We start from the raw sequence: 22,309 nt of genomic DNA, 5'->3' as shown, positions 1-22,309 counted from the left end.
TCTGCAGGCCTCCTGACTCTGATAACAACACGGATCCTCTTATTTGGTTTTGGTTTTTGGCTGCCAGCAATGTGAGGAATTCAGAAATGCAGCCTGTGCTGTCTGGAAAATCTTACTGCAGATGGAGCTTGGAAAATGTCTGGATTTACCTTGTAAATTAAATATGACCAAATGCAATTAAGAGTGTACAGACAGAAATATATCCAAAATATGTCTTGGAACAGTTCTACCATTTTCAAACCATTGTTTTTATCGGATCTATTTGCTGCAGAGGAACTAGTAGGACTCCACGCTTTGTCTCAACTCTCCGCCTCTTTAAGTCCGACCTACATCTGACTACTTTGGTCCTTTGTAGTTTGCACAGCAGTCTGCGCTCTGCCCCACATTTAATTTGGTAATTCTCACTGCCACCACTCGCCTGACGCTGCGTAAAAGCCGCTGCGTACCGCTTGGAAATGTAGTTGTTTTTACGCGCAACCGCGGTCTCCAAAATGGACCTAAAAGCCGAACTCCTCAAGTCCATCTGGTACGCTTTTACATCGCTGGACGTGGAGAAGTGCGGGAAAGTGTCCAAATCGCAGCTAAAGGTAAGCAGGAAGGCAGAGAGACATTTTGAGATTAGGAAACTGAGGCCGAGGGGCGTCCACTGGACAGCACACCGATACAACCAAGCCGCATATTTCTCATTTATTTCCAATCTGTTACTCTTGTCTGGCAAAAGGCAAGCCAGAAATCCCCATTAGTTGCATTTACAAGTTGTATCAAATTATATACTAGTATGTGAATCAGCTATGCCATCTGAGGATCATAAAATTCCTAAAAGCTAGACACAAATCCAAATATTTGCAAACGCTGAAAGACTTTTTCCAACAAACCCACAGCCTTTTCAGATTTAGGTGAGACCAGTTTCAGCTTCAAGCTCAAAGTCCAACCTTTTCCTGTGGCCTAGAAACACATACTCCCATAGCACAACTACTGTCAGGATTTTTTTAAATAAAAGCCGAGACTTTATTTTTCAATTTTTCCACCTCAGTAAGTGTTATTCTGGTCTGTTATTTTGCTTCCCATCCAGTCTCTACATGCCTGCCTGAGCCTCTAAAGGTGAGAAGAATCCAGAGACATAGCAGAAAGCTGTCCTGACATGCTGAGCCACTGAGGGACTAGCTGCTTGAGCTTGTGTTTGTGTGTTTATGGATATATGAAGAAACAGGGAGTGTGCACAAAAATTAGGTGCTCACCTTTATACATTCAAAGTGACACATACGGAAGGGTGACAAATTCGAGAAAAAACTTGAATAAAGGAGTGGAGAAACATGAAGAATGCTGACATTTCCACACATGCACAACACAGGTAACAGTTAAGGAATTAACATCCAATCCTTGTCTGCAGCTTGTATAAAATGCTGAGCAGGCTGATCAGATCTTGGATCAAGATGGCAAGAAGATAAAATGACTTTAAAAGAGAGTTTATTGTTGGGGCACAGATGGAAGGAGCTTCAGAAACAATGTAGTAGTGACATCTGCAGTTCACAAACCCTTCATTACAAATATAAATGTATGTTTATGAGTTCAGTGGTGTAAAAAACATAGATATTGGTCTACTGAGTAGTAGAAAAGAGCAATATGGTAATTCATCTTTTACCATATTTATGACAAGTGTAGGAGTACATAAGTTTGACTCCTACAATGAGGGAATCTGGTGGTTCTGTTATGCTGTAGGGGGCATTTTTGCTAGCTTGATTCAGGTCTACTTTTCTCCTTAGGCGGGAAGGTTCACTACATATCAGTACAAGAATGTTCTGAGTGATCATCTCTGTTCTGCAGTGAAACATTTCTATCCTGATGGGAGTGGTCTCTTCTAGGATGGCAGGGCTTCCATAAACAAGACACTATTTATTTAGAGGTGACTGAATGATTTAATGAATATGAAAATGACGTGAATCATACAGTATGTTATGGTCTTCACAGTCATCAGATCTCAACCCAATTGAACACATATGGGAGATAGTGGAGGGTGTTACACAGTGTTCTCCCCCATCATCATCAAAACAATAAATGAAATATCTTTTTAGATCCATACCGAGGAGTATTGAAGCTATCCTAGCGCCAACACCTTACTAAGACACTTTATATTAGATTTTTCTTCAATTTCTTACCCGTATGTACGTCTCTCTCTTTCTTCTTCAGGTGCTTTCTCACAACCTGTACACAGTCCTGAACATCCCACATGATCCAGTGGCTCTGGAGGAGCACTTCCAGGACGATGATGACGGGCCAGTGTCTAATCATGGCTACATGCCCTACCTCAATAAATATATACTGGACAAGGTACTGCTGAAATGACATCTAAAGGCACCTTTTTCCTCAACAGCAGTTATGTTGATGCACTTAAGTGTGGTTGTTCTAAATTACTGACAGGAAATGCCAGTAAAAGAAGCATAAACAGCACAAGACTAGTGAATGGCATATTTATCTCATAAATTATAGTGTGAATAGTAATACTTAAACATATGCTGCATTAATTAATAAGTGAAAACACACGTGAATATTTTTAAACACTTAAATGATATCAGCCTGTTTGTGCATTAGTGAGGCTGTAGCTGAAGAAAGAGACTATGTGATATTATTCTATAATAAATTAGTTGTTTGGGTTTGTCACTAAAGTTTACAAATCTGATAGAAACAAACAACACTGAACTGATTCTTTTTCCCAACCTATATATTTTTTAGTCGACTAATTGTTAATTCAAGTCATTAGTTAATTAATCATTGGACATTTCTGATACTTATTTAGTTGTTAAATATTTTTTGTGGGCTGAGAGAGAATGTTATATAAGTAATATTAAAAACACTGCTACATTACAGAAGAATACTAAATGTTAATAATGAGCCTTTAAAATATAAATATTACAATCACAGATACAAATCAAGCTGCAGTAACATCAACAAAAGCGGTAATTATTTTAAATGTGTCACAAAAAACAACTAGAGTACTGATTTTGTCCATTTATGTCAACAAAGTATAGCTCATGTTTATCAGAGCTATTTGATGATAATGCTAAGTGGCTAACATTAGGCTACTGCCATGTTTCTGATGATAAAACACCTTTCTCCTTCTGCAAATATTCTCAGTTTCATAAATTGTCTGTTAATCCACTGCTGAAAGTAGTCCCCAACAAATGTGCAAATCTGTGAACTGTTCTTTGAAAGTTTGAGGGTTTTTTGGGCTAATTCATTGTTTCATGTCTTTTCAAGGGATTTATTATCTACAAAAAAATAGCAGCTGTATAGTTTTGTTCTTCTTCTCCCTATAAAATCACCCAGCTGTCTCAGGGCGCTTGTTAGGTTTTCCAGGATCTGTATTTCTCTAATAATTTGTGTACTGTTTTTACAAGAAAAATTGTTAAATCATTTTATTTCTTACAAGTGAAGCTGCTCTGGAGGCAGAAATTACTCTTTTAGGTTGAACCTCAGTTTGTTTTCCATTAATCTGGGTTTGTAGAAAACGATAATCTCATTAGTTGAGGGATTTCTCACACCTGTTGTGCAAAACTGATCTGGTTCAATATAGTTTCTATAATTTCAGTGGTTCTCTGTATTTCCAGGTCAAGGAGGGCATGTTTGACAAGGAGAAGTTTGATGACCTGTGCTGGATGATGACCATGAAGAAGAACCACAAGGGGTTAAAGCCAGGGTCGCTGCTATCAGAGAGAGACAGCTTCAAGCTCTTCTGTTTATTCAACCTCCTGTCTGAGGACCGCTACCCACTGGTGATGATACCAGAGGAGGTAAAAGATGCTGAGGAGGGAGGAGAGTTTAATGTGTGAAATGGGAATTTGTGCTGGAAAGGACTTTATTTGAATATTTTCAGTGAGACCTACTTGACTAGAAGTTTGCTGAAAAGCCCTTAATACATTTATTTAATAACAAATTTACATCCCTGAGAAGAAAATCTGAACATTTTGACACTGCACAGAGAGAGAAATGATTTTTATATTTAAGAATTTCAATCCAAAAATTGTCATCAGTCGCCCAACATGGTGGACATTGCTTTAATGGAGTCGGTGACTTGGTTGCTGGGTTAGCAGAGGATGGGATATGAATAAAAACCAAGGCTGGATATGTTAAGGAGATGTAGTCCCATGGCTAACAATTCAATATGTGGGCTACAGAAACATTTCTTTAACAGTAATGTGACCAAAATGGCACCATTTCTTATCAGCAAAAGCGCTTCTTTCCCTGCCATTCTTAGATTTATTCCTGATTGCCCAAATAATCGGAAAGTTATTGGTGGCGAGGATGGGCTCTGGAGTAATTCCTGTAGCTATGTCTGTATGAAACACAAAACTACAGTCAAGAATGTCCTCTCAGTTCCTCCCAAGGGCCATTAGCTCATCCTCGAGGCGTAGATTTCAATATTCATGGTGGAATAAGTCCTTCTTCATATTTAAATACATACATCTGCATGGAAAATATAATCACATTTATAAATATTACCTTATATTTTGAATTGTCACATTTTCACCATAAATTGAAGCAGAAAATGTACAACTGGTGCATAAAGATTCACAAGAATGCAGAAAAAGGAGTAAAATGAAGCTTATGCCATTTTGATTTAATATATCTTAACGTGTCTTCCACAAAATTCTAATAAAACTTTCACGCTCACCCTGGCCATGATATTGAAGGAGTTGGTGCAAACTAAGTCTTCCTCACCATTCTCTAGACAACATAAGACAACCAGAGGAGGGAATCACACAAGACGTGACCCCACCAAAGGTTTTAAGGCTGTTAGAGAAAGTGCTTTTACTATGAACGGCAAGAAATACGATGCTGCACATAAACCCAGCTTGAGCCCTAACCAACTCACGTAATTTTACATTTTTTCAGGGCAGAAAAAAGCAAGTGCAAGTAAGTAAGTTAATGAGGCTCTTCCTTCCTGCACTTCCTCCATAATGCTGTCGGTTTCCTGCTGACAGAGATGAAAATAAACTGCACAGTAGCCGTCCCCTGTAAAGCTGTGCTACAGATTTCGAAATCACTAAATTTACCAACAGTGTTTGCTTTTAGTGATATTTTCTCTGACAGCATTTTTTTTTGTCTGAACGCCTTTAGGTGGAATATCTCCTCAAGAAGATCTCCACAGCGATGAGCCAGGAGTGGGATGGGAAGCCCCTGGAGGACTTAATATTCCAGGATGCCACATTGCGGGAGGAAGGCATGTCGGTGTGGACCTTCCTGGAGCACATGGAAGCCGACCGGCTGCTGAGGGTCACCAGTGCAGAGGCCTTCAGTCTGGCCTTGGACGAGGTGTTTCTGGAGATGTATCACAACGTCCTCAAGAGGGTGAGTCAGTCTGTATCCTCGGAGTCACTTCATCTGCTCTTTTCTGTTTTTCTTTGTTCTTCAATCCAACCTTTGTTTTGCAGGGCTACATGTGGAAGAAGGGCCACGTGCGGAGGAACTGGACTGAGCGCTGGTTTGTCTTAAAGCCATCCTCCATGGCTTATTACGTCAGCGAGGACTTGAAGGACAAGAAGGGGGATATCCAGCTAGATAAGAGCTGCATCGTAGAGGTTGGTGAGGAAAGCGTAAAGTCAACTCTGCGTGTTTGAGCCCTCGGTAGGACGGTGAACACTGTTTCCTTCTGTTTCAGCCTATTCCAGACAGGGAGGGGAAGCGATGCATGTTCTGCGTGAAAACCCACAACAAAACCTTTGAGATGAGCGCGCCGGACCAGAGGCAGAAGGTGGAGTGGACTCAAGGTGTGTTGGTGTGTATGAAGAGAAACATGCATTAGTCGCAGATTAACTGAAATGTTGTGGTGTCATTTTAATTTCCTGGAACCAAGTTGTCATAAATGAAGCCACAACATTATTGATTCTTGGTTTTAGAGACTATTTTAGTGCCAAGTATTTGCCATTTTAAAGTCTCCATGTTCCCAACCATCTCTTTCAAAACAGTCTTTGTTGAGGGCTGTTGCTCTTTTTTTTATTTTAATCTTTCTCTTTTCAAACTTTGGGTTTCTTCAGGTGTTTCTATGCCTCTGTACCAGTGACAGCCTTCCTATTCTTGTAAACACAATATCTCTTGTACATCGTGCAGGAAATTCTTTAAATTTGGCACAAATGTTCAGTGGGACTAAAAGTTGAACTGTTTAGATTTTGGTGGTCAAAGGTCACCATTTTTGGCCATAACTAAAGAATTCATATGATAATTATGGTAACATCTCACATGTAAAAGGATAAAATTATGAAGTGATGACTTCTTAGATCCAAAAAGTCTGGGGTCAACTTCATTGTGACTGTATACTGTTCTACAAATTCACTTTTCTGGTCGTTATTCAACATCATAATTCAGGAACAGAAGGAGAGATTGTGACCATCCTTCACATTTGGTCAGATACTGATTTGTTGACATTAATCTATTAAATTTCCTCAAAGTCTTCACTACATATTAAATATTACATGAGTCTGGACAAACAGGCATGCTAACTTCCATTTCACTTGTTGCCGTGGTTCCAGTTTGAGTTGGCAGCAGTAACAGGCTCAGACTAATCATTCACCCCGAGTTGTAAAAATATACACATAATCTGTTTGCTGTTTTTGTCTCACTTTCGCTTGAACTCGTGGATGAACTGATTAGATTTTATTATAACATTCCACACAAACATCTAATGAGGTAAAATGATGAAGTGATGACATTTTATATTCAAAAGGTCAAAGGTCGGCTTCACTGTGCAATCATAGTGTTCTGCAAAAATACTTTTCTGGTCATTACTCAGTGTTATAACTCAACAACAGGAGAAAAGCCTTGACTTGACAACCACAGGTCTATAATTCTAGTTATTTCAAGCCCAATCTTGCGCCCAAGTCTTCACAAACAGCTGCTTTGTCACATTTGAATGGACAAGGTGCATATTAGCATTACTTTTCAGCACACAGCAGTCTGGTAGACCTAAAAAATCAGTGAACATCAGGAATATAACTCCATGACTCACTTGTTTTCTGCTTGTTACCGTAGCTTCTTTGCAGGCAACGATGAGTTTTCTGTCAAAGATGGGCTTAGTGTTGTGAACGGGTGTATTTTATCTTTCCATCAACGAGTTTTGGTGCCTAAACCGAACTAAGCATTGAGTGAAAAATTAAATACAAAAAAATACAATTAATCTAATGAAAGAAGAACATAGGACACAAATGTTCCGTGAAAGTCTAACCCTGACCCTTTGACTTATTCCAGCATCATCTCACTAACCTCATATCACCGTTTGAAAAATTACTAACAGGAAAATCTCATTTACGTCTGTTGGCATCAAACATTGATGTGGGTGGTGGTGATGCTAAAGTATTTCCTGTGTGTATCTCTGAGTCACCAACAGCTTCGACAAATGTCAATTTTTAATAATCCATTTCCATCCTGGGGACTTATTTATCCAACTACTGATAAAGAAAACTCTCTGAAGACAGCTGCAGCTGTTTTGACAAATAGTATTTCAAGCAAGTTCAAGTTATTTAGTGGTTCCAGCTTTTCAAACGTGAGGATCAAGAACTTATTTGTATCATATGACAGTAAATGAAACTGAATATAATGCAATTTAAAGACATTGCTTTGGGAGGTGGGAAATTGTCAAATGTGTTTAGCTCTACTTTTAGATGTTTGATAGGTTAAACTATTTTTTTGCAGATTAGTCAATACTGAATAATTGCGAGATGAAGTCTCTATTGTTTCAAATGAATATGGCTTGAATATGCAACATGAAAAATGTCAAATCTTCTAAAGCTTGTCGCAAGTAAAAGCAGCTTGTCATGTAGAAAGATAAGAAGCAGCACAAGGTTCAGAGGAGCGGTGTTGTTTGGGTTAGGCTGACTGCCTGGATGTAATCTTGGTCTTCTAGCCATAATAACATTTTACAGCTTTGTCTTGTGACACTGACACACTTCTTCTGGTTAGGAAGAAAAATTTCCATAGCTTTTGAATATAAAGCAAAGCATAGTCTAGCCCAGAAGCAGTGGATGACTACTTATTCTATTTATAGAAGCACATTTTGTTATCTTACATGATGGTTAGTGGTGGTGGATGAACAAAAGACAAGGGAAGTTCAAAAAAGCATTCAATTTAGAGGTTTTCTCTGAAGAAGGATTCTGAATAATTTGAAAAAGCAAAAAAGTAGATGCATGTATTATTCAATATATGTTCAGTTCTGACTGTACTTTCCTTCTTTGTAAGCAATTCCTGGCAGCAGTAGGCGACTGAGCCACGAAGAAATACATGTTTTTACTCATGGATTTACATTAAAAATATTTATTTCCAACTATCCTGCCTACATTAACATCTTTATGTGTGTTTTTGTCACTTCTTCAGCCATCCAAACAGCCCTCCGTCTTCAGCGCGAGGGAAAGTCTTTGCTTCACCACGAACTTAAACTGAAGAGACGAGTCCAGCGGGAACACAGCCATCGAGAGCGCAGCCGGAGTGCTCGCAGCAGCTGCAGCAGCCGCAGCAGCCAATCAGACGACCTGAACATCCAGGACATGGAGAAGATGGAGAAAGACAAAGACAAACAGGACTTGGAGATTGAAAGCATCATCCAGGTAAGAGAGGGGCGATTAATCACTTTTACAAATATAAACTTTAATATGTATGTATTTGCATCACATACCACATGTGTCACAGCACGCAAGGGAACTGGAAACTCGCCGAAGGGAGGCGGAGGAGAGAGAGAGGAAGAAGCACAAGGAGGTGCAGATGGAGCTGGAGAGACAGCTGAAAGAGGCTGAGATGGTAAGAAAGAAGTTTTCCAGATGACAACATGTATTTACGATTCTTCTGAAACAGGATTTAGAGTCCATCTCATTGACTCTGATGTGTGAAAACTGCAGCAGAACGTTGGCATTATAAAAGCCAGGCTTCACCTTTAATGAGTTGGGGAAACGGTTACGACATTCCTGGAAAAGGGGATTCAAGAATAGGTCAGGTCTGTCCACTCAGTGTGTGTGTGTGTGTGTGTGTGTGTGTGTCCAGATGAGAGACAGCATGCAGGCTGAGATGCAGATGAAGGAAAGGGAGGCTGAGCAGCAGAAGAAAAGGATCCAGGAGTTGGAAATGACACAGCAGAAACTGGAAGCTGCTCTCGCCATCGAGATCCAGACCCGGGTGGAGGAGGAGGGGGCGAGACAGGAGCTGGAGAGGTACCAGTGGATGTCTAACTCCTGTTATGATGCTGTAATTTGTGGTCTTACTTCTTTTTGTGGAATAATAATGGTCAACTAGCCATTTTGTTCATATTTGAACCACTGAAAGTTAGGAGAGTTAGCTATTAGCAGTGACTGTTGCAGAATATCTGTTAATGTGTTGCTGGAAACTTAAAAGATAGGATGTTCCTCACACATCTCTTTGAGTAGTGAGAAGCGTCTAGTTTTCATATTCGTGCTAAACATCTTGGATGCTTATACCATGTCACTGGAAAGTCCAGGAATTAGGAAGAGAACTACAAACATTTACAGCTTCTTCCTCTCTTTCCTTCCTCTTCCAGGTTGTTGCAGGCAGAAGAGGAGAAGAAGAAGCAGTTCAAGCTCCTCCAGGAGCAGCAGAGGGCCATGCTGAACCTCAGCCCCATACATGAGGCATCAGAAAGCAGCAATGAAGAGGAGACGCCCTCAGCCCTCCACTCAGCCTCTCAGGAGCTGCAGGATCTGCGGGCGTCTCGCCAGAGGAGCCACCAGCACCTGGAGGTGAGACAGAGCGAGATAGTGTGTTTTTACTGGATCAGCGTGAAGCGTGACATTTAATGCTTGTGCAAATCAAACACTGACGCAGTTGTCTGTTTGACTTTCTGGTTGTAGGAAGTTCAGGAGAAGCTGAGGAATGCCAGTCAATACGTCCGGCACTGGAACGTGCAGCTGAACCGCCTGATGACGCCCATCAGTCCTGGAGGTGCACAACAACTTTTTGACAAATTTAAAACTTCAGCTTAAAGGGGTACAGTGAAATTCAGTGTCAGCAAATATTAGCCAGCTGCAAAGATAAGAGTATGGCCAGTAAATATTATAGTTTACACTTTCGTTAGTATGCAAGGAGCCGCAAGATGTAGATTCCATCAGTCTGCAGGAGTCCATGGATACCCCTCCTTATGGTGCCTGCCAAAAATCATAGGATTTGGTAAAATTCTTAGACTTCCACAGAAGCAGATAGAAATTGTGAATCATTAAGGATTATACCAAAAAAATAAAGAAAAAAGGTTTAAAACATGGCTCAAATATAAAGAGATTTCAAATAAGCATTGCATTATGTGTTTGCTTGTCTTCTGCTGGCAAATTAATTGAATCACCACTTAATTTTAATTTCGACATGTGAATATTATTATTATTTTCTCAGAAAATATGTATTGTTAAGAAGAAACAATAATTCTGATGGTACTCGCTTAAATCTTTTGACTCATTGTACCTCTGCATCAACAACAGCTGTGTCAAATTTAGTCAAATCTGGCACAAAGCTCACAAAGCACATTTTTGACCAGAATTAATGATGACAAAAATTCACACAAGTGTCCAAGAGGATAAAATGATAACTTTATATATCCATGTGGTCTGTCTGTGGCATCAAGATCTGCAAAAACTTAAGAACAAAAAGGGAGATAGTGACAATATTCAACATTTGGTATGATTCTGCATTAGTGATACAAAATCAGGTGCACACATGAAAGTGTGTTGGAGGCATCCAACCCACAAGGCAGAAATTCTAGTTTTCTGTGTGTATGAGTTAGATTTTAAGACTTTTTTCACTGTAGAATAATGAAAATGGGTTTGCACTTTAACTGTGTCTTCTTATAATGACTTTGTGTTTACTGATCAAGAAAGAGCATAATTTGCATAATCAGTTATATATTATGTTTGCTTTTACTGAACATCTGTATCCTAGCACTCCCTAAAACACTCATGATGATAGACAATTATGGATCATGGGTGCTTTCCAAAAACCGATTCCTGATTAATGCTCTAACTCTCTCCTATATTTAATTGAAAGCTGCCTGCTATCAAATAAATAAGAATTAACCCAATGCATTATTGCTTACTGGGCATACCTTTGTAAGATGTTGTATCACAATTTATGTTGTAGAGCGTCTGGAACATCGCCTATTATCAACACGGATGTGTCCAAAAAAGGAGGGAGCTCTGGCCAGCAACGAGTTCATCACTAAATTTAAAATCAGTGGTCAGAACAGCCAGACAGGAGAAGACAGTGAGAGACTGGAGGAGCAGCTGGAGGCCGTAAACCTGTCTGACCAATCCGACGAATCGCAGGGAAAACCCAATGGACAGGCGTGATCACCGCGCTGATGGTTTAAAAATAATAAGAGAAATTCTTTAATTGTGTCAGACTGAGAGTGAACAGAGAAAAGATATTGCCAGTACAAAAAGCATTGTATTATATTTATGTTCTGAATTGCACGCAAAGATGGAGAGTGATGATGACAACAAGCACAATGTGATGCATGATTTAAATAAAACACATCTAAGAATAACTGAGATTTACAGTTTTGTACAATAAAGTTTATTGGTGAATAATTAAACTTGTTGGTGATATTTATTTTTCATGTAAATCCATGTGAATTAATACAAACCCTCCAGCGAGGAAACTGAATTATTTTTTTATCTGATTTCTTTTGCAAACCTCTCCTGCAATCTGATGCATGAAGCTACAGGAAGTGATGTCAGCAACGCACGTGAAAAGTACAAAGTCAGCAGCATCCTGAACCTTTTGTCATTTTCAGTCAAATGCAGTATTTTGCATGCAAAAGCAGATTGTTGATGAGGCTAAATACTGTACAGGAATAATCTCAGATGATGTTAGCTTACAACATATTGTTGAGGTCAATTTAAAAACAAGGTCACCGTCATGTCGGTCCATGACAGAGCATAAACGTACTTTTACAGTGTAGCGTCCTCCTCAGCATATAGCCAATGTAATTTCATGGACATCTTTTCTTAATCACTGTCTTGTTTGTTTTGTAAAAACCAAGTACTGCCCAATTTATCTAAATCTGTGTTAAAAATTCAGCACAATGCACAATAAAACAACAAATATAGGACAAAAAAAAAACCTTTACTGCATCATTCTATTCATTTTTAGCAGCAATAAAAGCCAAAATGCCTTCAGGATTAATCTATAGAATATGCCTGATAAACTAAAGGACATAAAGGGATTCCTGTGCATCATGTATTGTATGAACACAATATAATGAAAAACAGCATGTAAACATGCATCTTTTTTTCCATTCAGTATATTTATGTGGATTTGATTTAATAATTTATTGTATTTACTGATTTTACTGTGTACTATGGCTGAACAATTTGGAAAACTAACAAATTACAATTTCACTGACAGATATTGCAATTTCATCAGCAACATAATTCAGTAATTCAACATTCAGAGTGTGAAACAAAACATGTGACACAGCTTTACCACATGAGATACCATCAGAGGCATGACTGTCACACCGAGATGACAGCATGGATTAGTAAAACCACTAACACAACAGTTTAAACACTGGATCAGACTAAATATTGTTTTATTGTAATTAAAAAGGCATTTTCTTTCCCACTGGGATATTAAAGATGAGCCCATCATTTCATGTTAACTGTTCTACTGCTAAAGGCACACAGGCAAATCTATGTGATTAATCACTTTACAAGATTTAATGCACATACAGTTTACCTTTGACACAACATTCACAGTCATCCATTGAAAGAAGCTCTGCGAGCTCTCAGTAGCTTAATGTTTTAAAAAATTGATATTGAAAATTTTGGCAATGTATGATGCAAATTTCTGAAAACTATAGTAGCTTGTGGTACAATAAAATGTTTTTTATCATCCTTTGCTTACCATTGCTATACTTTGGTAGTTACTATATTTATTAGAGAGGCTACATTGTGTAATGCACCCATAAATACAATAATGTCACCACCGCATATGTCTAACTATCTCCCTCTGATGATGATGATGATGATGATGATGATGATGATGAAAAAAACTCTTTTTTTTCAAAGCATGCACACATTTTGCTCATCTAGCTATTATTATTATTATCACGATCTTTACTATTGTGATTATAATTATAATTATAATTATTATTATTATTATTATTATTGTATTAGTATTAGTAATATCTCTGTCTTTCTTTGTTATATGGCATTATTTTTTTTATTACATCTCGATTTATATTGAATTATTGTCTGCATGTTCTTGCTGAAATTTTGATTAGTAAAAATAAAAGAATTGAACAAAAACCCCAAAAAAGAGAAAAATTTGTGTATTTAAAAATGTTGAATTTTTTTAAAAAAAAGTAAATAACCTAAATGAAATCATGACTCATTCCGGCCTGAGGAGGCGCTGCAGCCTGACAGGAAACCGGAAGTAGAAGAATAAAGTTAAACAACATGGCGGCTCCCACTGTGCTGTCATGCCGAGCAGAGATGAGACAAACTTGACTGTTTTCTTAACTACAATTTGTCCAGGTGAGTCGTGGGTCAGTTTTAACTCGTGAAGACGCTGTGAGAAGAAGAATAGTTCATGTTGGCGACAGTTTGTGTCAGCATGACTGCAGTCTGGAGGGGGAAGGTCAGGACTCTGCTCCCTCTGACCAGGAGACTGACCACCGACCAGGGGGGGACTCAACCTCCTCCAGCCGGGCCCCTATCTTCTACCCCGGATAGTCAACCACCGCAGCGGAGAACCAGGAAAGACCCCAGCGGCTGCTCCGTGTTCCTGTTCCCCGGCCAGGGCAGCCAGTATGTGGGCATGGGCAGGGGGCTGCTGAAGTACCCCAACGTCAAGGAGATGTTCTCGGTGGCGGAGAAGATCCTCGGCTACGACCTGCTGGCTCTGTGCCTGCAGGGGCCCGAGGAGGAGCTGCAGAAGACGGTGCACTGCCAGCCGGCCGTGTTCGTCACGTCTCTGGCTGCGGTGGAGAGGCTCCACCAGGAAAACCCCAGGGTAGGTCTGTGTGGGTTCACTTACCCAGGTCAGTTTTGGTCTAATGTGTGCAATTTAGATGATGTTTAAAGTAGCTTAGGATGAAAATGCTCAAAGTTAAGCGCTACAGAACTGCACTTGAATGCATTAGTTAAGCAAATTTGGCGACAGCTGATGATTATTTTTATTCTAAATCCTATATTAAGCTCTGGGTATGTAAAATATCAGAAATAGTGACAAACTTTGTGCAGATGGACACCTTTATTTGTTTTACTGTTCTGTCCCCAGGCCGTTGAGACATGTGTTGCTGCTGCAGGTTTCAGTGTTGGAGAATTTGCTGCGCTTGTCTTTTCTGGTGCCATGGACTTTGCAGAAGGTAAAGATGACCTGTTTTCTGTTTTACACATGCACATCAGTTAAAATCATTGTGATAATATGGACCTTACTGACTGCTGTTGATCTTTTAGCTCTGTATGCGGTGAAGGTTCGTGCGGAGGCCATGCAGAAAGCATCAGAGCTAGTTCCCAGTGGGATGCTGTCAGTGATGGGTAAACCTCAGGCTCAGTACAAATATGCCTGTCTGCAGGCTAAAGAGCACTGCGGCAGTCTGGGGGTGGAGGAGCCGGTGTGCTCTGTGGCCAACTACCTGTTCCCTGACGGCAGGGTCATCGCAGGACACCAGCAGGTATGAAACGTGAAGACATGAGCTGATGCAAACCCACTGTAGTGACACTTTTCTGAAGTTACAGTGACTGTGTAATGAAGGTCGTAGAGATAAATCCATCCATGTCAGAGCTGCTTTCATTAGTTATGTTGTCATTCCAGGCTCTGGATTTCCTCCAGCAGAACTCAAGACGTCTACAGTTCATCAGGACCAAACCTCTTCCAGTCAGCGGAGCTTTCCACACCGAGCTGATGGCGTTGGCTACTGAACCCCTCAGAGAGGTGCTGAGGCAGGTGGAGGTCAGTCCACCGACAGATCATATAAGGAGCAGGATTCTTCTCTAAAATAAAAGCCACATCAGTCTTTGATTTCAATATGTTTTGTATTCCAACCCTCCATACTCACCTTAACCAAAACAGGCACATTCCTTTTTAGCTTTAAAACACACCATGGACAATAATAATTACAATATTAGCCATCACTTTATTTGGCAATTAAAAGGGAAGAAATAACAAAATTCCTCTGATCTCCAAATAGTTTCTGGACGTGATTCGCTCCTGTCACATTTTTTCTCACCGTGGGTTCATTTCCCCCTGCAGTTTAAAGTCCTGTACTGCTATTGAAATGGCACGACAATGGTTGGAAGTAGACAAAAGTGTTTGTGATGAATGACACAGCTATAATTCCAGGAATTATTAGAATAGCAACAGTAGATTTTGTTAGTTTTTTCTTATTTTACAAAATTGTAAAAAAAAAAAAAACAACAACAACTATTTCCTCACGCACAACATTTTTGTAAGTGTCCAGTACTGCAAAATGTGGTCAATCTACTAATATTTTAGGGCTAGTCATTTTTTATTTGTTTTCATACTTTTCTCCTATCAGCCTGCAGTTCAGCCTTTTCTAGCATAAATGTCCCTGAATTGTAGTCATGTAACTTTTGGAGACAGCTTCCCAGTTATTCCTGGAAAGCAGAATCTTTTGTTTTCTACAAAACCTTTTTAAAACATTCATTTTATTTTTGGCATTTAAAAAATGAAACGCGTATATTGAAGTGATTTTGTTAAATCCCACAATTTTAAACTGAGATTTAATTAGTTTACCAATTGAACCTTACATCACACTTGATTAGTTGAACCTCATGTAAATAGTATTCTCAAAAAAACAAAGAATCTTCTGTGCATATAATGTTCTCTGCGTTTTTGCACTGTGTGTTTCTATTTATTCTGTACTGCCTTTAAACTATTTCTACTTTCTTCTTGGAGCTGCTGTAACGGTGAACTTTCCCCACTGTAGGATCAATAAAGTTTATCTTATCATATCTTATCTTAAGGACTAAGAGAAAGTTAAAAATCTGATTGTTGATTCTGTTTTGAGGGATTTTGACTTTTTTTTTGAAGGGAACAGTTCTTTCAAACCAGCCAGCTGGTTTTGGAGTTCACAACTCATCAACACTCTTTTGGAAAAAGTAGAAATACAGCTATTACTGAATTACTCCAGTGGCATTTTTTATTTTTCTGTGTGAAAGTGCTAAACATTTAGTTCAATGTAAGAATCTGACACTTCTTAATAGAAAACAAACTAAACTAATTTGATTCTTGGACTGTTGATCAAATAAAACAAGCTATCAGACTAGATCACTGATCTTGAAAAGCATTTTTTACTGTTTTCTGACATTATATGGACAAACATTTGCTGATTATTACATGATGAAAAAAACTTTTAAAATGCCCTGAAACATATATCCATATCTATATCCACTGCTCCTTTATTAACAACGTATTTCATCCACATTTCTCATAATTTGTAACCTCACCAAAAGCCGTTTTGTTCAGCTGCAATTCTTAAAAAAGTTTCACACCTTCTCTGATGCAGTATTCGCCACCTAACATCTAACCTCCCTCCCCTTTAGGTGCGACGTCCTGAGATCAACATCTACTCCAACGTGGATGGAAAACGTTACATGAATGAGAATCACGTACGACGGCAGCTGGTCAAGCAGCTGGTGTCGCCGGTGAAATGGGAGCAAACTCTGCACGAGATCTACGAGAGGACGCAGGGGCAGAACTTCCCTGACACCTACGAGGTCGGACCTGGAAAGCAGCTGGGCGCTACGCTACAGAAATGCAACCGCAAAGCCTTCAAAACATACGCTAATGTGGTCGTCAGCAGCGCGTATGACGACTGATAATGCAGAGACATGGACTCAGCGATTAAAACAAGCTCTCGTCAAAACTGCAATGTCCTGACCTTGCTTCTTAATGCTCTTGTCTATGTGTCAATCTGTAATTAAATTCATGTTTTTTTCAATTAATAATGCCATCACATTTTGTCATTATGAAGTTTATTTAAGTCACATGAAAAAGCGTTTTCAAATCTGCCACAGAAAGTCCAGCTCCCTTCAATTTATATTAAGCAAAGCTACATCTCATTTGTAAAAATCTTGGCCTTTTTAACCATCTGCATATGATAGACTGCAGGCCAGCAACAGTCCACTCATGGAAAACGTGCTTTTAATACAACCGTGAACCAACATGTCACTGCTACAATAAACTCTCCTGCTCCTTGGGCATCACTGTAAAACTAATTTAAACAATTCTCTCTTACAATTCTCTTACTTTCTGATACATTTTACTGTCTATTTTTTTCTTTCTGTTTCCAGTTCTGTTGCCCAAGAGGTTGTTCACAGTCTTCACTGTCAATACCGCTCCATAAAATATTATAAAAAGAGAAGTCAAAGTAAACGGCAGGGAAAAAAAATCAGTAATAGCAGTAATTGTCACTCATTTGCAAACATTTTTTTTGTCAACCATATAACGGCCGAAAAGACCCGCTCATGGCCCTTTAGGCTTTCTGTTCCATCCATAGTGCTCCCAGAATGGTCGCTGCAGCCACCAGTGCCACAGCAGCAAGTGCTCCTCTGGTCCAGCCAGCGCAGGTTACTGGTTTCAGGCTGGACACCTGCGAAGTGAAAAGTGATGAGAACATTTTAGGAAAGCAGACATGTTTGTGTGTCTCTCGCATTGGGAAATTTTGAGCACAGAAATCATTTTTTGCACATACGCAAATTATATCTGACAGTGATAGCTTAGCAATCATGTCTAGATCCTACATGTCAGGAGTGTTAAAATTCTCCACATGTATTTAATGAAGTTTATTAATGGAATGCCCCTTGAGATGTAGCATCTCGTTTTCGAGGGGGTCCATAAACACATACATATATAAACACAATTTACAATGACATACATAAGTGCACACATTTACACATAACCACACACACACACACAGGACAGACATGCTCCTTTGTTCCCTCACCCCCCAATCCTCAATGAATTCTAAAACAGGTGCCGCCAACTCGGTGCCAATGAGGCCAGATAGTCTTTTAGAGATGTGTTTGTTTGTTTATTTGTCTGTCTTGCTCTTTTCCCCCACCCCTTCTTCTTCCCCACTCTCCCCTTCTCCCTCCTTCTCCTTCTCTCTCCCTTTCTCCCCTTCTCTTCCTCCTCCCTCCTCCCTTCCCTTTATCTTCTTTTTCCCTTTTTTTCTTTTTTCCCCTTCATTCCTTTTTCTTTCCCCCTTTTTCCTCTTATCTTTTCTTTTTCCTTCTCTTCCCCTCTGCTCCTTCTTTTTCCTTCTTTTCCCTTTCTCTTTCCCTCTCCCCTCCTTCCTCCTCTTCCCCTTCCTTTTATAGGACTCTTCCACACATTAGCTAACAAAGCTGCTTGTTATTTCTTTGAACAGATCAGCTGGTGAGGATGCTGCTGAGACAAAATAACAATTTTAGTTTCATTGATGTCTGATCAGAAATGGATATTAAACTCCAGGGTATCCACTAAAATAAGTTCCATCTCACTTACACTGGTTTTAAAATGTGATCTCTCTCTTTCTGGATAGCTACTTTTACAAGCAGTCATAAATGCATTTGGATTGTCTTGATTGTCCCTATAATCTAGTTCCAGGCTAAATTGCTAATTAATTCTCATCCAGCTGAATTATTTGTTCAGAAGTAATTTCAGAATCGGTTTATTATCTTGTGCTTTAAATGAAAGCTAAATCAGTCGATAGCTGATGCAATGATCTGCATGAATTTGATTGGCTGAGTGCTGACCATGTTGAGTGTAGTGAAGCAAGTCTCATTTTACGCATGATCTTGCATTTTACTGCTTTTTGTACCCATATTGTGCACAGTTTCCACTCATTCAAACTTAAACTGAATTATTAATTTGATTAGAGTTTAAAATTACAGCTTAAAATGGAGGATTAAATGAATAAACATATTTCCACAGGTTTAATAGTAACATGGCAAATTCCCATTTTATGTTCTGGTTGTTCTTTGAGGTCATAATCTTTAAGCTGTGTGATGTAAAAGTGCAGGTTTCTTACCTAAAATCATAGGTAAATCAACATTCCTGCATTGTGTCTTCTTTAAAGTGAGAAATCCCAAAATAAGTTTAAAAAAAATGGGATTTTCCTTAAAATGTTTTGGTCACAGTCCAGTTGGCACTCAATAAGTCTGCACTTTTGCAGCAAATTCAAGATTTAGGACTTATTAATGCATTTTAAAGTGTCCAAACCAAAAATACTATGCATGAAGAATACGGCTCTGATCACAATGTGAAGGTGATCACCTCCAAATAGCTCCCCAATCCCAACACATATTATATTTACACCTTGCATATAAATTAGAATCTGTTCTGATAAATTGTACTAATACAGATCCTATTAAGATCAGGTGTAAATGGGATAGTAAGGTTCTGTATATCATCCATCACAATAGCATAAAAATTAATCTGGAGTGACATATCTGCTGCTGTGAACTTCAGTATGTAATTAGAAGAGCTGGATCTCTGTTAAAGACACAAACATGATGCCACAGAGACAGATGAGAGAGTTACCCAGGCTGTAAAGGCCTCCGCTCTGAGGATCCCCTGTCCAGGAGCAGCGCTCACTATCCAGTCCTTCACTGCAGCAGACAGACCCTGGATGCCCCAGAACTGACTGTGGATGTCCCTGAGAGGAACAACAACTGGTTACAGCCACTCAAACAAACATTTGATGAGTGAAATAATTTAAAGGAGAAATTTAATTTATGATTTTTTTACCGATAGATGTTCCGTGTCAGAGCCTGGGCGGGTCTCAGCAGGTAGAGAGGAGTCAGTCGCATGCTTGGCAGCCTGCTGGTCCACTCCCGGTCCAGCTGGTCTCCGATTACAGCCAAATGGCGGCCGACAACCCGAGCTGCTCGGTCTCTGATCCTAAAGAAAGAACAGGCATGGATTTGTTCAGTTATAAGATTTTAGATAGTTCTTCTGCTAGTTTTGTCACAATGTGGGGAAACAAAAAGCTATTCTTTATTATTATTATTTTGGCCTTTTTTGTCCATCAGGGAAGTAAAAATGTATCAAAGATGTGGGAGATTCAACAAACAGAAACCTCTTTGGGATAATGTTTGTTTTTGGTACATCAGACCCCACACGGTGTGTTTTTTTAAGGTTTAGGTACCTCAGGTTACCAGTGTCCACCTCACCAGGTCCAGCCTGGAGGGACACGACTCTACGCGGCTGTCTTGTTTGTTCCACCATCGTGTTTTCTGCGGAGAAAGCCGGTATCATGCAAATAAATCACATTGGTACACATGAGACAAAGACATGCAGGACAGATAAAGGCTCTGTGGCATAAAGACATTTGTGTATTATCTCTTTGCTTGACTCTCAACGTTCATAAACAGGTTGTGCAAATACTGGGTCACGTGACCAGGATAGGTGGCGGCTGTGTAACCGTGGAGAGGATGCAGGCTGAAGAAAACAGGCCTTTCTAGGTCTGAAGAGATGACATCATGTGTTGGATCAAGTCCAGAGGTTGTCATCTATTGTCTAATGTATGCTGCAGATGAGGTGAGTTTCAGTTCCCTAATGTTTAGGACTGGTTTATGCCAGAAACTGTACATCTAGTCTGCCTATATTACTCTGTCAGGCTTGTTACTTTCTGTTTTGCCCCAACAAACAGGCTGAAACCGGTTTGTAACCTCCTACGTGCACCTGTCCTGAGATCAGTTCCTGTTGTACCTGCCGTCATGTGCCCTAATGCAAATGTTCCATTTCCATAACTCAAATCAACCAAACGGCCTCTTTATCCTCACCAAGAACAAAAAACATCAACACCGACCTCAGAAAATCTACTTTAAAGGCTTTAAATATTCATTTCTTGACAAAAATAAAAATCTACTAAAAAATCTACAAGAGATATTTTCCTGTGTTAAACTCCATGGGATTAGCTTTTCAGTATTTATAACATTTTGATGACAAAATACCATTAAATTATAGCCCTGAATGTGGGAACCTCAACAGCATAATAAAAATTATCCCCAGAGGACAGCTTTAAAGCATTAATCACGTAGGTAAGAGTAATGGTTTGCCATATTGTCATAACAAAGAGATGAAGTCATCCCTCTCACCCAAAGCAAACAAAGGTCGTTTTGAAGATCACACATATTGTATTAAACCTCAAATATAACAATTAATTTAAAAATTAACCACATTCCCAATTTCACTACTACACTGCATCATATTGGAAGCATAATTCAGATATTAATCGAGTATAAAGCTCCTACCCAGACAGTAAACAGGTGCATGCACAACAAAAAGGAAAGTATAATTACCTTTTATGTAGATTAAAATGGACGCCGCCCTGTAATAAGTGGAAATGCATTATAATTAATATTGATCACAAATGATAAAATAAAGAAAGAATCGTAAATTGTTTTCTTGTACTTACAGCAGCGTCCTTTAATCTTCTTGCTCTCAGGTAACTGCCGCAGATATGACTGGCCACGCCTTCTCCTGCTGCTGCCCACAGTGACCAGCAGGGGCCGACGGAGGCAGCAAACTACTATTTAATAATTACAAAAATTAATAACGCTGATTTTTGTTATTATTATCTTTTACTTGCAGTAGTAGTATTAGTATATTAGTTACATTTGCTTCCTTTTTTCTTTTTAATTTTAAATTTTAATATTTTACAGTTTTGCTTTTGTTTTGGTTTTCGCAAATTATTTTTACTTGGATTTATTCAAGTATGGGCCTAGTGTGGTTGTATAGTATGGTTGTGGCACTCTTCAGCATTGTTCAAAACAGTAAATTACATGTTTTTGTTATTGAGTGTTTTATGTTTTTTTTTTTCCAAAGTACATAGTGCTTCATTATTTTGTACATTGTAATAACAATGCAATGATTTTGCTTAATCTATTATTGATATACATTTGTTGGTCATCTTTAATTATAACAATAGTTATTCCAGAGGGTGTACTTGAATGTGTTACATGCAGTAATAATCCTACGACAATGTTATGAAGACATTTTTACATTGCTGATTCAATTAAAGCACTTTTCAAACTTGAGATGTCATCACAATTTTTTTTTGGATTGATCACCAGAATACCTTTTGCAAAAATATCAAGATTGTCTGACTGTTATCTATTTAAAAATGAGAAGAATTTAGAACACGTTCCTTCTTTACAAACATTTTGCAGTTTCCCCAACTGAAAAAAATGTGAAGCTGATATGCAAAAGCTGTTGAAAGGCATTATAAACTCTATATAAATTATATATAAAGTATAAATATACAGTCTATGGAAGATATTTAGTGACTGTGTCTCTTAGTTGATAAAATAGTTTT

General features: G+C 38.9%; 3 protein-coding genes across 3 annotated transcripts; 2 read left to right on the top strand and 1 right to left on the bottom strand.

Annotated features, from left to right (window-relative positions):
- Positions 1-201: 201 nt before the first annotated feature.
- def6c (DEF6 guanine nucleotide exchange factor c) lies at positions 202-11,569 on the top strand. The gene is made up of 12 exons (XM_022217719.2): positions 202-587; positions 2,188-2,328; positions 3,606-3,788; positions 5,116-5,346; positions 5,430-5,576; positions 5,657-5,765; positions 8,362-8,591; positions 8,674-8,781; positions 9,022-9,188; positions 9,533-9,731; positions 9,843-9,933; positions 11,116-11,569. Exons 1-12 carry the CDS (start codon positions 492-494, stop codon positions 11,322-11,324), a joined length of 1,911 nt encoding a protein of 636 aa, XP_022073411.1. The 5' UTR covers positions 202-491; the 3' UTR covers positions 11,325-11,569.
- A 1,840-nt stretch (positions 11,570-13,409) lies between these two features.
- mcat (malonyl CoA:ACP acyltransferase (mitochondrial)) lies at positions 13,410-16,952 on the top strand. The gene is made up of 5 exons (XM_022217697.2): positions 13,410-13,992; positions 14,260-14,347; positions 14,439-14,656; positions 14,797-14,934; positions 16,548-16,952. The coding sequence occupies exons 1-5, from the start codon at positions 13,570-13,572 to the stop codon at positions 16,821-16,823; spliced, it is 1,143 nt and encodes a 380-aa protein (XP_022073389.1). The 5' UTR covers positions 13,410-13,569; the 3' UTR covers positions 16,824-16,952.
- Positions 16,953-16,962: 10 nt separating this feature from the next.
- bik (BCL2 interacting killer) lies at positions 16,963-21,481 on the bottom strand. Its single transcript, XM_051953805.1, has 6 exons — positions 21,410-21,481; positions 21,294-21,322; positions 20,138-20,225; positions 19,738-19,890; positions 19,531-19,645; positions 16,963-17,596 (listed from the first exon to the last, which is right to left on the bottom strand). Exons 3-6 carry the CDS (start codon positions 20,215-20,217, stop codon positions 17,480-17,482), a joined length of 465 nt encoding a protein of 154 aa, XP_051809765.1. The 5' UTR covers positions 20,218-20,225; positions 21,294-21,322; positions 21,410-21,481; the 3' UTR covers positions 16,963-17,479.
- Positions 21,482-22,309: the final 828 nt, after the last annotated feature.

This window comes from Acanthochromis polyacanthus, chromosome 1, assembly GCF_021347895.1.
Source record: "Acanthochromis polyacanthus isolate Apoly-LR-REF ecotype Palm Island chromosome 1, KAUST_Apoly_ChrSc, whole genome shotgun sequence".
Classification (NCBI taxonomy): Eukaryota; Metazoa; Chordata; class Actinopteri; family Pomacentridae; genus Acanthochromis; species Acanthochromis polyacanthus.
The sequence above is the reverse complement of the archived record's forward strand: the minus strand, read 5'-3'. Positions and strand labels throughout refer to the sequence as shown.

What these genes read in the sequence shown, in the direction of transcription:
- def6c (XM_022217719.2), top strand. Translation starts at nt 492, where the DNA reads ATGGACCTAAAAGCCGAACTCCTCAAGTCCATCTGGTACGCTTTTACA. An exon ending in ATAAGAGCTGCATCGTAGAG is followed by an intron (nt 5,577 to 5,656) that starts GTTGGTGAGGAA and finishes CTTCTGTTTCAG; the next exon opens with CCTATTCCAGACAGGGAGGG. An exon ending in GCGAGACAGGAGCTGGAGAG is followed by an intron (nt 9,189 to 9,532) that starts GTACCAGTGGAT and finishes TTCCTCTTCCAG; the next exon opens with GTTGTTGCAGGCAGAAGAGG.
- mcat (XM_022217697.2), top strand. Translation starts at nt 13,570, where the DNA reads ATGTTGGCGACAGTTTGTGTCAGCATGACTGCAGTCTGGAGGGGGAAG. An exon ending in TCATCGCAGGACACCAGCAG is followed by an intron (nt 14,657 to 14,796) that starts GTATGAAACGTG and finishes TTGTCATTCCAG; the next exon opens with GCTCTGGATTTCCTCCAGCA. An exon ending in AGGTGCTGAGGCAGGTGGAG is followed by an intron (nt 14,935 to 16,547) that starts GTCAGTCCACCG and finishes CCTCCCCTTTAG; the next exon opens with GTGCGACGTCCTGAGATCAA.
- bik (XM_051953805.1), bottom strand. Translation starts at nt 20,217, where the DNA reads ATGGTGGAACAAACAAGACAGCCGCGTAGAGTCGTGTCCCTCCAGGCT. An exon ending in GTGGACACTGGTAACCTGAG is followed by an intron (nt 19,891 to 20,137) that starts GTACCTAAACCT and finishes TTCTTTCTTTAG; the next exon opens with GATCAGAGACCGAGCAGCTC. An exon ending in CTGACACGGAACATCTATCG is followed by an intron (nt 19,646 to 19,737) that starts GTAAAAAAATCA and finishes TGTTCCTCTCAG; the next exon opens with GGACATCCACAGTCAGTTCT.